The following is a 15,509-nucleotide window of genomic DNA, read 5'->3' as shown; positions in this document are numbered from 1 at the left end:
TAGCGCCAAAGCCTCACGCGTGGGTGGTTCTTTTATTCCCTCCTACAGACTCTGGCATCACCTAACACCTGGATTCATGTGCAGCTCCCCAGGTTTCACCACCTTCTTCCTGCTCCAGAGCTCTCAACAGCAGCTCGAAGGCCACATTAGAGACATAGGATTTCCTCAGCTCGTGCTGCAATGGAATGAGGGCAGCTTCTGTGTCCTCAGCAGGTGGCCATACACCAACAGCATCTGTCTTGGGCTCTCTACCTGGCTCACTCACTAGACCTGTCCAATCACCCCACCTCATAAGGAACAGCCTAGTCTAGGCCCTTTCTTAGAGAGCCGGTGGCCCCTTGCTCCTCTCCCGCATGTTCTTTAGTCCCAGACAGGCTCTTCAGTGATATTAAGTCATAACTAATGGACACCAGCACCCACCTCCCTAGTTCCCTGTCCTGCTTACACATAAGCAGTTTCCTCTGGCTCTCTCTCTCTCTCTCTCTCTGATTTATTTATTGTTTATAGTGTTTCTGCATGCATGTATGCCTATACACCAGAAGAGGGCACCAGATCTTAGTAGACATGGTTGTGAGCCACCATGTGGTTGCTGGGAATTGAACTCAGGACCTTTGGAAGAACAGCCAATGTTCTTAATCTCTGAGCTATCTCTCTAGCCCTTACTATATTTCTTAAATATCTGCTTTGCTAAGCATCTGCCTCCCATATACTGCTGAACACCGAGTCCCCGGGGAGCATCTGAGCAGCCTGCAGAGCCTGACCCATGCTGGCAAGCAGTATATTTGCCTAAGATGGGTCTGATGAAAGGCACTGTGCTCATGCAAGACACAGATGCCGGTGTGATATCAGCACTGCCACTGAGAACCCACTGGTTAAGGTGGGTTTTAAGCCCATTTACACTGAGCTGGCCAGTGCATGGTACACTGTGTGGAAATGTCACACTGTGCCTTGTTAATACACACAATTATGGCAGCAACACAAAATTTAACATTATATTTCAATAAAAATCAAAGCCAGGCATGGTGGCACACACCTGTAATCCCAGCACTTGGGAGGCAGAGTAGGCAAATCTCTGTAAGTTAGAGGCAAACCTGGTCTACATAGCAAGTTCCAGGTAAGCTAGGGCTACATTATGAGATTTTGTCTCAAACACACACATTACATTAAAAACTATGGACTAAGGTCTTCAAAGCCCTTGTGTCTATGCTCTGGTCTCCACAGGACTGAACTGTAGTTAATTGCATAAACTCAACTGCTTAATAATATGTGAGTGACAAACTAGCTATCAATACTAACCAGTCAGCTCCCTGTCGTGAGCCAGCAATGTAGCACAAATATATTTTTAAATTTTCAATATTTACAGCATGAGAGAAAACTAAAAGTATTAATATAGGAATTTTTTTTGAAATATAGGAATTTTTTAAAGCTATTTTGGGGAAGCTGAGATGGAAGGACAAAGTCAAGCCTACTGTCCTAGAAGTAAGTTCAGTTAAGCCTAGTCAGGGTAATTTAATACAACCCTGTCTCTCTAGGTGGTGTTGACACATGCCTTTAATCTCAGCACTCAGGAGGCAGAGACAGGCAGATCTCTGAGTTCCAGGGCAGCCTGGTCTACAGAGTGAGTACCAAAACAGCTAGGGCTACAGTGAGAAACCCTGTCTCAAAAAACAAAACGGAACAAAAAAGCCTGTCTCAAATTAAAGAGAGGTATGGGAGTGTGGTTCAGTGGTAGCTCATGGGTCTGGTCTTCGCACAGGATGGGACAGAGGGGACAAACAACACTGTTTAAAGCTTCATTTTAGGGGTGAAGTTTAAAAAAGGAAACACTACAGACTATCAGCTCTCATGACATGAACAAAACAAAAGCAGCATGAGAGAGAAAATGACTGAACAAAGGCTCACTGTGTTCCAGCACAATCTCCAACGGGACTTTCTCAGTCACGGCACGAACCACATCATACAGGATGTTCAGACAAACGGCTTCTTTCCCGCCAGCCTTGAGGACAGGCATCTCAGAGCTGTTTCTTACATCAAGCCTCTCCAGGAGCCTTCACGCTACATCTGGCTTGGTGGGGTTATTTCCACAGGAAGCAAGACAAGGCAGCCAGACACACTGCCCTGGGCTGGAATGACACATCAGTCTCCAGATGCCTGTCCAGCATGGGTCTAACAAGCCCACTGCACATGTCACCAGTGAAAGCCTAGCGCACTCCTGACATGTCTGGAAGGGGCTGTGGAAAGCAGCCTCAGCTTGTCCGGCCTCACGTTATAGAAGATAAAAATATGCTTCACTGTTAGCAAAAGCCAAAAAGCCAGAGCAGCCCTTAGTGAGTACAAGCGAGGAATGTAGGCAGGACATGCTGTGTGCAGAAGGTGCTCTCAGAACCACCACAGGAGTGGAAAGAATGGCTTCTGGGCCCAAAATTCCCAGTGTCCCCAGTATATTGCTTTGCTCTAGAGATTTCAGGATTCATGAGTTGGAATGTTAAGTCCACAGTACCAGAAAAATTATCATACAGTGGTACACACTTTTGATTCCAGTACTTGGGATGCTGCGACAGGTGGCTCTCTGAGGTCAAGGTCAGACTGGCCAACCTACATAGCAAATTCCAGGTTACCTAGGCTACATATATAGTAACTGTCTCAAAAATAAATTAAATTAAATATAAATATAATCAGTTAGTTCCTGTTACTTAAAGCAGTAACAAATTGGTACTCAGGCAGCCAAGTCTCCAGGAACATGGAAACTGCTGGAGTATCAAAAATCACCCCAGTCTTTTCAGGACACAAGAGCATTAACAAATAAAATCTAAAAGCCAGGAGGTCAGCAACAGGATCCATTTTTTTATTAACTAAGGCACATGGGAAGGTTCAGCTTACTTCTTCCCCTAAATCACATCTGGGGTGAAGTACAAAAAAGAATGAGATGGGGGCTGAGGAGTGGGGAGTGCTTGCTGTACACATTCGAGGAACTGAGTTTGGATCCTTAGCACCCACAGAAAGGCCCTGAGGGCTGGTGAGGCAGAGGCAGATCCAGAGCTTACTTTGCCTGTCTAACAAAACTCCAGGTTCAGAGACAAACACTAGCTCAAAAAACAAGGTAGAGTGACACATACCCAGTATTTATCTCTGCCATTTCATACATGTGCACATGTGTGGACATTCCTGGACACTTACACAGACACACACCTCTCCCTACCCCTCTCTTACACACACACACACCCCACAGACAGAATGAATGAAACAAGTTAGAAAATGGCAATCAGTCTATAAGTGATGGTCAGATATGAGGAAAACAGAGAAGGCAAGAAATACTTGTTCCAGGAGTCCTGTCCTACCCTTGGAAAAATCCTTTTTCTTTATGATAAAACCTCTAAAAATGTATCAAGTTAAAACTAGGAAAGAGCAAACCTGAGGTCAGGCTCCTCAGGCACCCCCTAGGTTGATGCTTGATTAAATGTGACACGTTTTCATACCTCCCCATTCACAAATAGCTCCTTGCACAAGTCCACACGTGCAGGAAGGATAAATGGCCACAGGAAGGCCCACCCACAGACCCACCCTCAGCCAGAACACAATGGGGCAACAGGCAGTGGACCACAGGCCAGATGTGTGATGCCAGACAGCCTTCTGGACATACAGGAACAGCTAAAGACTATTCCAAGAAAGCCAAATACCTTCTGGGCAGTGGTAGCACATGCCTTTAATCCCAGTTCTTGGGAGGCAGAGGCGGAGGCAGAGGCAGGCAGAACTCTGTGAATTCCAGGCCAGCCTGGTCTATAGAGTGACTTCTAGGACAGCCAGGGGCTACACAGAAAAAAACTGTCTAAAAAAGAAAAGGAAAAGAAAAAGAAAAATACCAGGGCAGATATGGTGGTTCAGCTTTAATCACAGCAATCAGGTGGCAGAGACAGTCAGACCTCTGTGAATCTGAAGTCAGTGTGGTCTACATAGCAAGTTTCAGCCCAACCAAAGCCACATAATGAGACCTTATCTCAAAATATACGGGTAAAAGAGAGACAAAATGAAATCTAAACAGACAGAAGGTTCAGCTTAAGTGTGCCGGCAGTCAGGTCCTGAGTACAACACTCACAGGCATAACCCCTGTGAGGGGTGAAAAGGCTGGCTTGCTGGGAGGCAGCAGTTCTGACTTTTGGGGTTAGGATCTCTTCCAACACCTTAAAATCAGTGAGGCCAAAGAGCTATATGAGGCCAAAGAGCTATGTTGGGTTTTTTGGTTTGGTTTTTGTTTTTTTTTGAGACCTGGTTTCTCTGTGCAGCCCTGGCTGTCCTGGACTCGCTTTGTACACCAGGCTGGCCTCCAATTCACTGAGATCAGCCTCCCCTAGTGCTGGGATTACAGACGTGTGCCACCACTCCCACTGTGTTGGTTTGTTTTTAAGTAATAGTTACTGAAAACTCCCCCCACCCCAAGACAGTTTTTCTGTATAGCCCTGGCTATCCTCAAACTCACTCTGTAGAACAGGCTGGCCTTTAACTCAGAGATCCGCCTGCCTCTGCAATACTCTGCCTCCTGAGTATTGGGATTAAAGGTAAGCACTACCAACACACAACTGAAATTTTATTTTTCATTTATATTAACATACAAAATAATTTTTTAGTGAAAAAGAGCTACAATTTCTAAAATAACAAAAACTTAATGAGAAGTAGCACTGGCTTGTCCTTTTACAGACTTGCTACCTGCCAGGCTATAGTTAAATTCTGCAGACTCTACTCATTGGCTGGCAGGACGGCTAGCTCTGGATGAAGCCCCTGACTTCAGCCAGCTCCATGGGGAGACACAGCTCGAAATAGGAGAGCAGTTCAAAAGCCTCTGCACAGTTATGGATACACTCATTTGCGGTGACCCTAAAACTCAGCACTTGCTTTAGTTCTTGAAGTTTGGCTGCAGCCAGAGCCTGAAACCACACTGGGAACTTTGCACCTGATTCCTTAAAACCCACTGCTCTGTTCTGCTTGCCCAGTGGGTTTCTAAGCCAAGCATAAGCTTTCATCCATCATTCAGAAAATCCTGCTCATTATGATATACTCAGCCTACAGATGCCATTCATGACATATGACGATACTAAACACTATGCCAGGCAGAGCCAGGCAGACTTATAATCCCAGCACTGAGCAGGAAGATTCCCAAGGTTAGCTTGGGCTATGTAGTGAACCGTATCTCCAAATAAATAAGCAAAGCCTCATGTGTGCTCATGTTAGCCCTGACCCCTCTTGAAGGAGCTGTTGGGCTCACTGAAGCAGTAAACGCAGCTTCCTAAAAATTCCAATCCCACTTGACAACTCAATTCATATCACTAACAACAGACTCCTCTAGCACGACAGGCTTTGTACATTTATACAAGAAAAACCATGTTGGTCAGGCTTTATTTCGTCATGTGGACATCCATGAGAAAGCAGCTAGTCCAGCTCGCAGCTTCCTATCCTGGGAGCAATCCCAGTATGCAAATGCTTTCATCCATCCATATCATCAGTGTTAAGATGAGGTGAGTTCTAAAATGGAAACTTAGAAAAGCAATGGCTTTACTGAGACATTTAGAACAATCTTTTTAAAAACGTATTTATTTTTATTCTTTAATTGTGTTTGTGTGTTTGTGCATGTGGGAATATGTACATGGGTGCAGATGCCCTCAGAGACCAGAAGCATCACATCTCCTGGAACTGGAGTTACAGCTGTCAGCAGCCAGACCCAGATGATGAGAACTGGCCTGGCATCTCTGGAAGGGCAGCAAGTGCTCTTCATCACTGAGCCATCTCTCCAGCCCACCAAGGACATTCTTGGGTAAAAACATGTTATTTGATGTTCCACTGCCTTGCAGAAAGCACAAGAACACAGCATGGTGCCAGAGACCTGACTTGTGTTCAAGCACCAGCAACCTCACCACCAATTCTGTGCTATGAGTCCAAATGTTGACACAGAAAAAGATCATCTCTCATCATTCCTTTGGCTTCACAGACCCCCTGAAAAGGTGTTCCAGATATCCCAGAGGATGTGGGCCATCCTCTGATAACCACAGCACGGGAGGCTTGCAGAATGGGCATTAAGTCAACCTCCATCTCTGCCTCTCTTTTCTCTTGGGCTTTCTTTATCTAGCACTTTACCTTGTCCAGGCTGCAGTATGAAATGTCTATCCCAAAACTTCAAGCCCAGCTTTCCTGACTCACCATTTGCTCTCCCCAACTGCTGGGGGGTGGGGGCATTCCCCAGCTCCTCAGGAATGAAGCCTGCAGGACCTGGCCAGTCATTCTGGGCCTGCTCCCTTCAACATCCCTAGGGTGTCCTCCTCCTGCTGGTTCCTCTCAGCATCCCTTCTCTGCTCACACTTGTCACCGACGTGCATCAACTGCCAAGAACCCTGGTTCCAACATGTCATGTCTCCATGGCACACATTGATGGTGGACTTGGTGTGCCTCCCAAACCATCCGTAACTGAGCAGGAATTGCACCTGTCGGCTGCTTCTGTACTGTTTGTCCCACCCGGTCTATTCCAGCTCCTTCAAAGGCTCCGTCCATCCACACCATTAACCTTCCCCAGCTCTCCTCCAGCCCTTCTAGTTGGCCTACCTAGGACCTCAGTCTGTTTCTCACGCATAGACTCTATAGAGGCAACATAGTGACAAACTGGGGGTCCTAGGCCAGCTCTACCTCCATCTGTTTCTGTGCAACCCATGAGCCAAAAGTTGACCTTACATTTTAAAATAGAAGAAATTTTTAAAGAACTACTGTACTTCAGGATATAAATATTAGATGAAATTTCAGCCCCCATACATGGTTTCATTGGATCACACAGTATCCACTTTGTCTACACTAGCTGCTGCTTCTGCCACACAGCACACCAAGAGCTGCTGCGCTGCACCAGACGGCCTGCACCTACTCTCCAGCACCTAACCTGCAGCACAAAGGGTATTTGCACAATGACTCACCAACAGGAGGGCCTATTGCAAGGCTATCAGTCACATTTCCAGAGATTATGAACGACCTGGATTGATGAACAGACCACAGCACACACTTTAATGTCAAGCATTGCTTTTAGGATTTTAAACACCATGACCTGGACCAAGGGAAATGCTGCTTGATGGCTAATACCTGCATCTCCTTAACCGAGAGCAGAGCCACCTCCATTCACTTCAAATGTGGCCTACAAGGCCCAACCTGCACATTCATCTCTACTACATAAGCCAATATTCCAGGCACTAATGCCAACCTGGACCACATCAGCCATGTTCTTCTACTGTGTACTCTGTTAATGCTGGCCCACTAAGCTGAGGCCAGACCAAAGCAAACTCAAATACCTGACGAGAATGGTGGGCCAAGACTTTAGTCCCAGCACTCTGGAGGCAGAGGCAGACAGAGATTAGCCTGGTCTACATAGTCAATTCCAGGCAAGCCTGGGCTACCTAGTGAGAACACTGTCTTTATTTAAAAAAAAAAAAGTTTGAAATCGTTTTAGTTTTCAATTTATTTTCCCATTAAAATGTCTAAACCCTTGAGCTCAAAAGTAACAGGACCAGATCTGAGAAGCTCAAATGAGGAAGATGTACACAGTACATACATAAGGGCAAGACACTCTAGCTTGCAGAGCCCATCTCAATAGTAGTGTCTTCATTAAGCCAAACACACCCCATGCCAGGACCTGTGTATAAAATACCACTGACACTCCAACGCAGGGCAATGGTGCCAAGTAGTGGACCAGGACACATCCCCTCCCTGCTTTACAGAAGAGTAGGGTATCCTGGAGCAAGTACACCCCAGGGCACCTCACCTACAAAGCCTTCACAGTTCTCAACTCCATCTCAGAAGTACCAGGCATCTGGATGTGGTACTCCAGTGACTAGGTGAAGGAAGATAACTAGAACACTTGTCATCAATTTCAGCTGTGGTAGCAACATAAGAGCAAGAAACTGCTTCTCTTTAAAGCACTTGCCAAGAATAACTTCTTTTTGAAGAAAACCTGTTGGATGTATTAAAAAGAATTGCTTAGGGTTATCAAGATGGCTCAGCACATAAAGGCACTTGCCACAAAACCTGAACTGCCAGAGTTCCATATCAAAACCCACATGATGGGGGGGGGGGGGGGGGGGGGGGTGGGGGCTCTTGGAAGTTACTCTCTGACCTCCATCCACACACATGTACACACACATATTCTGAGTTAAAATGTGAAAAATAACTTAAGAGCTATGTATGTGGTGCATGCCTTTAATCCCAGCTAAGACAGGAGGGCCAACTTGAACTCTTACAGCGAGTTCTAGGCTGGCCAGGGATACACACAGCAAGACTTTCTTCTAATAAAATAAGACACCTAAGAAACCAGATCCATTTGACTTTCTGCCCTGGGGAACATTTTGGGTTGTTTTATTTTTTTTCTTCACCTTAATCTTCAGGATGAACAATGCATAAACTACTTAGACTACGCATGAACAGTCCAGCGCTGAGCTTTAGAGGCTCCCCAGAAGCCACTCTACTCTGCCCAACAGGAAAGTGGGTACTAGAGTCCGGGCTCCTACACCTTTTAATCAATCTAACAGAGGACACGGAGAGACCACACTCTCAGTCCATGTCAGTCACCCTACACTTGTACTTAACAGCCAGCTTGGGCACACCCTGTGGCCTCTGCTAACCAGCCTCCCCTCAGTCTTCCCAGAACTCAAAAGGAAATGGCTATGCCAAGTGGTACGGCCAACAGTGAATGTACACTTTGCATTTTTCTGAGCTTCTAGTCTGTAGAATACAGACCTCACCTAATGTCGTATTATACAAGGTATAGCAAAACCTAGGAAAACCACATACATACACACACACACAGGAATTCCACACACAGAAGCTTTTTGCAACTAAGAACACTACTGGGATAATCGGTGAGATATAAGAATCTAGTGTTTTAGCAGGAGAAATTAAAATCTCCTGGTGTGATAACTACACTGAAGTTGGTTGTAGAGGAGAATGTCCATGTTTTCAGGAATTGTTACTTAAGTATAGAAGGTTTAAGGGACAGGATAACATAAGTAAACCTGTCTTCTCTGAGAGAACTGACACCTGAAAAACACAAAAACTACACAACCCTTTTCTGGGATTATTTAAAACAAATATTCAAGCCCTGTTCCTGTTGAAAAGAGCTTGAGCTTTTTAAACTACAAAAAACTGTAATGGAAAATGGTGGTCTCCAGGTCTTAAGTAATGAGAAAGTGTGGTCCTGGATCTGAAGTGATAGGAAAGGTTGGTCCCCAGGTCTGTAGGTGATTATGAGCCACATTCTGAAAGGCTGTTACTGATGCATTCATCTTCCCAAAATAAACTATAATCCCTGACGTACGTGAGGTTGCTGTCTCCTGATATTTGCCGCCCAATTCAGCAGGATAAAGCCTGGACCCAGAAGCACCTGGACCAGCCATTATAACTGGCAGCAGACGGCCAGCGGCCTGAGCATGATGCTCAACAGCACAATGGAAGGCACCTGTGCCAAATGCTCTCACCTGCCACACCACTCTCACCCTAGCCTGTGTCCAGCTTTTATCACTACTTAGTGGAAGGGCACAGGCCCCACACACCTCACCCCCAGACCAAAGGCAGACCCTGTCCACCTCTGGAGGTGTGTAGACACAGCTTGGATGTGGGAAATACACACATCCAACTTCTGCTCTGCAAAGTGAAGGTAACCAGTGCGGACAGACCACAAAGCCAGACACAATTTCTTATCTGCCCATAACTCAAAGATCCCAGGCTTTGAGTCAGGGATTTAATGACACTTCAAACTACTAGGAGCCTGCGAAATAGAAGGATACTAGCACACCTCTAAAGGGGTGACCCTCTAAAGAGCAGGGCTCCTCCAGCTCCTCTTCCACTTCCTATTACAAGGATCCCTGATGCAGATGAGAGGAAAAAAAAAATGTGTCTCCATGAGGTGATCCTTCACTCCTGTGATCTTAGAAGCCAAGAGCAAGTGGGACTAAATGGGTGACTGACAACTGCCTGTGGGCCCAGTAGCAGTGGCTTCCATCCTTGAACTCCTTCCTCTTCCTGCTTCCTCCTTTATATGGCATTTTAGACAAATGTGAGTTATGGAATTCTGAAACACATTGTAAATATTAAACCCTTACTTTGAAAAAAAAAAATGGGAATAATCTAAATCCCGCAAATCTTTAAAACCCATGAAATTTCAAACCCGGAAGGGTAATCACAGTCACACATCTCTTCACAAGGACAGACTCTGGGAGCTATCACCCTTGACTTTACTGGTTTTATAGACTTCAGTGAGCATGTTTACAAAACTCTGAGATCAGGAGTGGCATTGCCTTGTCATTGGCTGAAACGTGGAACATGACCAAGAGTGCAAGCTGACCAACAGTTACAATGTTCAGCTGGTAAACAGGTCACACAGCCTAAAATCCACCCTGAGTCCACAAAGGCTAGTTATAGATATCTTCAGAGATGCATCCAAAGCACAGAAGATGGTCTGCACCAATCATCTCCACTCTAAGCCATCCCTGGCTCTGGCCAGTGCATAAGCTGACCTCAGGAGGTGGCTGTTCCCATCTTGGAAACCCACAGCCCACAGGAACTTCAAGGCAGCCAAATTCCTTCCCTGGGTCTGTTAGCAAGATGAAGATGCCTTGGTTTTGGCAGTGTTCAAAGGAGCCCAGTTTGTGGCAGCAGGGTGTACACACACCAAGGTCTCACTTCTGGTTCTATCCAAACCCATTTCCATCTAAGGCAAAGGCAAACAGGCTGCAGCTCCTCTCACAGAGTGGCGCTACTGACAGGTCTATCAGCACAGGACCTGTCCAGACTTCATCGCTCTGCTCAGTTCCCAGCCCTCCCCAACCTCGCTTTCTAGCATTGTTTATCCTCAACTTTTGAGACAGGGTCTTCCTACATAGCCCTGGATGACCTGGAACTCACTATGTAGACCAGAGGCCTCCAAATTAAGAGACAGACCTGCCTCTTCCTCATGAGTTCCAGGATCACCACACAGGTGGTCACTATCGCATACATGCTCCATCACAGCCTTCAACTTTTTCAGGGACATGCTGAAACCCGTTTCCACCTTTTCACCTCTCCAGCCTCCCTTTCCTGACTTCATTCTTCCAAAGCTCACTACTGTATGCCATCAATCATGTAGGTGCTCCCTCTAGAGCACTCCATCATTGCCCATCACCAATATGAGGCTCCTTTTGGGGAAGTAGATCTGTCTGCTCCATCATAAGCTATGCATATGTAATCCTACTGGGCAGTTCCTGACTGTGAAGACACGAAAGCTGCAAAGTTCATTCAAGATAGTAATCCAATCCAGTGTTTGGGGAACGTTTCATCCTCCTCCTTAATGGTGGCTCCATGCCCTGAAGGTACCAACTCCTCCATCAGGTTCCAGTGTCCGTTCCAAGCCCCACACCGATGGACTACTACCTCCATCAGTGCGGGACAGTGCCAGTGTGACTGTCCAGATCTGCCCTTGAGAACTAAGGACAAGGGAGCAGCACCTCCCATCATTTTAAGGCAGAGAGCTACCAGGTCTCACTTGCAAGCTTCTGCCTGGAATGAAATGAGCTCCTAAGGAGGCAACTGCCAGGGTTCAAATCCCACACCTCCTCTCCAGATTTCTAAGACTCTCCTCCTTGCCAACCAACAGGGCAAGTTCCCTGGAAGGGGTTTTATGAAGAGAAACAGTAACAACATTCACGACAGACAGAACTTCAGGCTGTCACTCTCTTCTTGGGGCCCTGAATGCATCCAACTCTCTAGTCTTTTTCTTCCCCCAGAGGAAATGTTCTTTTTCTAGATTTAAATAAGTTATATGGGATTTTACAGTCAGCCTTGCATTGTGGAATTCATTCAACTGTACACCTTAGGCTTCTATGGCACAGCTGATTCTAAGGAAACAAGCTAAACTACAGGGGGTAAAACTGCTGTTGCATCTACACTCTGTGCCTGGGCCCTCCATTCCCTAGATGCCTATTAACCCCTCACGGAGCAAAGCTTGGGGTTCTTTACCCCATCAGTGAACTCACATATGACCACTTGCAGATTCTGAGCCCCTCGCCTGGAGAAGCACTGGTCAGAGTTCCAGTGAACACTCCTCCCCCATCTGCACCTAGCATTTTCTCGTGACATCGTATTTCTAGCGGAGAACTGATGTGTTCTTAGTTTAACTCTTGGGGTATTTGACATCAGTGTCCCTACTGGCCACATTAGCATCAATCATTTGCTTTGTACAGTATCTGCTGGGCTTTTTCCAGAGACAGCACTTTATTCCTGCCAAGACTTATAAACACTGGAGGACACTTTGGGATAATGGAAAAATCAGACTGGAGGAGATATAACAACTAAACAGAGTGTGGGGTCCTGAATTACATCCTGAAACAAATAACAAAAAATCAGTGGGGCACTGAAACTTGTCAAAGTCTGTAATCTAGGTATCCTTGCTGACAGAATAACCTTGCGTTTGTTTTTCTGTGGATAGTTCCTCGTGTAAGTTATCAATACGAGGAGAGGAACTGGGGGGGGCATACTAATAGTTTCTCAGAAATTCTTAATAACAAGACTGATTCTGTAGGTGGGCCTACCGATGCTCATCAGTGTGTGGGTTGCTCTGGACTCTGCTACAAGGCTCTGGCAGATGAAGCCTATTTCATTAAGCACAACTTGCAAGTGTGCCAGGCCAATGCACTGCCTTGCTATCCTTGAGCTGTAGGTACAGCAAACACTGCACTGCACACCTCCGGATCAGCGAACCATGACCTGATAAGCTGCTCGCACTGACCCCGCGAGAAAGTGAAGAGGCTAAACTCAGTGTTCACTATAGAACAAGTCAAATGAAGTGCCTAAGTCAGGGTCTGACCAACCAGTCTCCTGCATCCTGGTGCCTTGACAAGAAAGCAGAGCCAAAGGACCATCCATTCAACTGAGTCAACCACAAAGACCATGCTCTGGCACAAATCCATCACAAAGACAAAAAAAAAAAGGAGAGAAATGGTCTGAAGACAACAGGCTTTGGAATTCCTGTTCAAGTTGAGTGGCCTTGTAAAAATCTCTACTGACCCTATTAAAATACTTAATAGAGTACAACAAACCCAAAAGAAAGTAAAACACAACAAAAGATTTCATCAATTTCTAACAGAAGACCTAATGGAGATAAGGGAAACAGCACCTTAGAGCACTCAGGAGTGGGGATCCAGGCCTCACCAGGGCCTCAGCAGTCTCCACAGCCACCTCAGAGACAAGCAAATGGAGACCCTTGAAGATGGACAAACAGCCCAGATAAAAGTGTCAGCAATGTGGTCCTCCAATCTTAAAGGTAACAAGCTCTCCCAAGTCACTACTACAGAGGAAAACCATTTTTAAAAACCTCTCAGACCTAGGGTCCCCTGCCAAGTTTCCTCTTACGGCCTAAAGTTTAGGCAACTGGAGGGCCTACCATACAAAGAAAAAAGGTAACCACCCAACCCCAAAAAGTGATAGTAAACAAGCAATCAAAGAGAACTGAAATGAACCGCTAATAGTTTCCTCGGCCTTTGGGAGAAAATGTATTCATGAAACAAATTACTAGGCGAAAGGAAAAGGACAAATATACACTCAGAAATTATAATCTTGATTGTGGATTTTTATCCCTGAGATAGGATCTCACTATGTAAACCAGGCTGGCCTCAAGTTTGCAAAGATCCACCTGCCTCTAAGTGCTGGAATTGAGGTCCTGCACCACTGCACATAGCAAAATAAAAAGTAATTAGGGCTACAAGAGAAGTTGACGTTCTCTCCGGGAATGAGAATAAAAGCGATTAGAAAGAAAGATGAAGAGATTCGAGGAGTCTACCCAAACGTGTGTCACACAATCGGGGGAATAAATTCCCTAATGACTCAAAAGAATTTCTCAGAGCTCAAGGACACGCCTACTGAGCATACCTGTGAACTGTACAAATGTTCTAATGCCGGGAGAGGTTTAAGATCGTCCAGGGAGAAACCAGCTAGCAGAAAGGACTTGGCAGAGACTCCCGGTGGACTGAAGAAAGGGAAGACTGAAACACTGTGTCCTGAACTAACCAGGCGTGCAGGAGAGACATCAGGACCTACCTGAACGGACCTTAGAGTCACTGACCCAGATCAGAAAAAGACAAAAGCAGAGGTGGAGGAAGGCCGAAGATTTAACGCTATCTTCGAGGAGTTACAATGTCACCAAGAGCAGAAAAACAAAGGCCACTACAAACAACGGGGAAAAAGCAAGGCTGTGCGGGACAGGGACACGGACGTGACGCTAGGTGGGGAAGCGAGCACCAGTATCGGTCCCGATGTAAACAGAGAGCAGGGCAGAGGCGGATGCGCCAGCGAGGGCGAAGCCACCCTACCGGGGCAGAGAGCCAAGAGCTGCCGGGAGATGGAGCCACCAGAGGCGGCAGGGCGGTGCGCAGAGCCCGGGAGCAGAGCGCGCGGCTCTATACTGACAGACTGGGGCGGCCGAGCGCGGGAGACGGCGGCCGCGCGCCGAGGCCCGGACAGGGCTGCCGGGCGCGGGTCTGGGCGGCGCCGAACCTCCGGAGCCGAACGTGAGCACGGCCGCCGGGCCTCGACCGCTCCCGCTCGCCGCGCCCCGCACGCCCGACCCGGGGGCCGCAGCCCCGGCGGGTGGAGGCGCGGAGGCGGCCAGCGGACATTCCGCGGCCCGCTGGCACCCCGCCCAGCCCGGCGTGCGGACCGCGGCCGTTGGCGACGGTTAGCGGCGGGGCGGGGCGGGGGCGGACGGAGATCTCGCTCTCGCTCTCGCTCTCGCCCCGCGGGAAGGGGGAGTGGAGGCGCGACCGGCTGCGGGAGCTGCAATTACCGTGTGGGCTGCGGAATTCTCGTGGTGTTTGTCGGGGAGATGCGATAATGGCGTCCGTCCTCGCGAGAGAAGCAGCCGCTCTGCGCAGGCGCTGAGAGCACCTCCCCACGGCCTGGGCCCCGCCCTCAGCGCAGGCTCCCTGGGCTCGGGGGAGGGGCCAGGCGGACAGGGGGCGGGGCCTGCGCGGGGGTCCTCTTGCGCGCGCTTTCGCCGACGGACTCCGGCGAACATGCGCAGATGTCCTCCCATGCGCCGAGAGTTAACTCAAAGGTGCCTTTACTTCTCCGTCTCACGTCCGTGATTCTTAATAAAGTGGTAAATCGTCCAGTGGGCAATCTGAGGAGCGTACGTCCTCTCTGAGGGGGAATGAATAGACGCTATGCTGCCCTGATAACTACAAATCCCAGGGTACGCTGGTATGGCTCGATGCATTCTGGGACTGGTAGTCTCCGCGGCCGTGATTTGCCTGCTGGGATTTGTGGTCCATCCGGATTCTGGCCGCTGCATCCTTTCTCTGCCCTAAGGGCTGCTGGGACTTGTAGTGACAGTAGCGCAAATGTCCTGTGCGCTCCCAAACCGGTCCTACCTCCTCGCGCCTTGGATCGGTCTCGGACGTTCCGTGTCCTTTAATGGCGTCGTCTCGAAAGTTGTCCGACTCCTGAGTGGGCAAGCAGTTCGCTCG

The 15,509-nt window shown here is 47.7% G+C and overlaps 1 protein-coding gene across 8 annotated transcripts in view; it reads right to left on the bottom strand.

Moving 5' to 3' along the window:
* Banp (BTG3 associated nuclear protein) overlaps positions 1-15,208 on the bottom strand; it is a 76,532-nt gene extending 61,324 nt beyond the window's left edge. For 3 of the 8 annotated variants that reach the window (XM_055621055.1, XM_055621052.1, XM_055621053.1), the window contains exon 1: positions 14,828-15,207. In XM_055621055.1, the coding sequence (XP_055477030.1) occupies positions 14,828-15,076 (249 nt within the window). In that variant the 5' untranslated portion in view covers positions 15,077-15,207. Of the gene's footprint in view, positions 1-14,354; positions 14,799-14,827 lie in introns of those variants that run through there. The other 5 variants (XM_055621056.1, XM_055621054.1, XM_055621051.1 and 2 more) reach the window with 4 other exon arrangements.
* Between the last annotated feature and the right edge of the window lie 301 nt (positions 15,209-15,509).

This window comes from Psammomys obesus, unplaced genomic scaffold, assembly GCF_907164565.1.
Source record: "Psammomys obesus unplaced genomic scaffold, mPsaObe1.curated_primary_1811, whole genome shotgun sequence".
In the NCBI taxonomy this organism is placed as follows: domain Eukaryota; kingdom Metazoa; phylum Chordata; class Mammalia; order Rodentia; family Muridae; genus Psammomys; species Psammomys obesus.
This window is presented reverse-complemented; position numbering and strand designations above follow the sequence as displayed.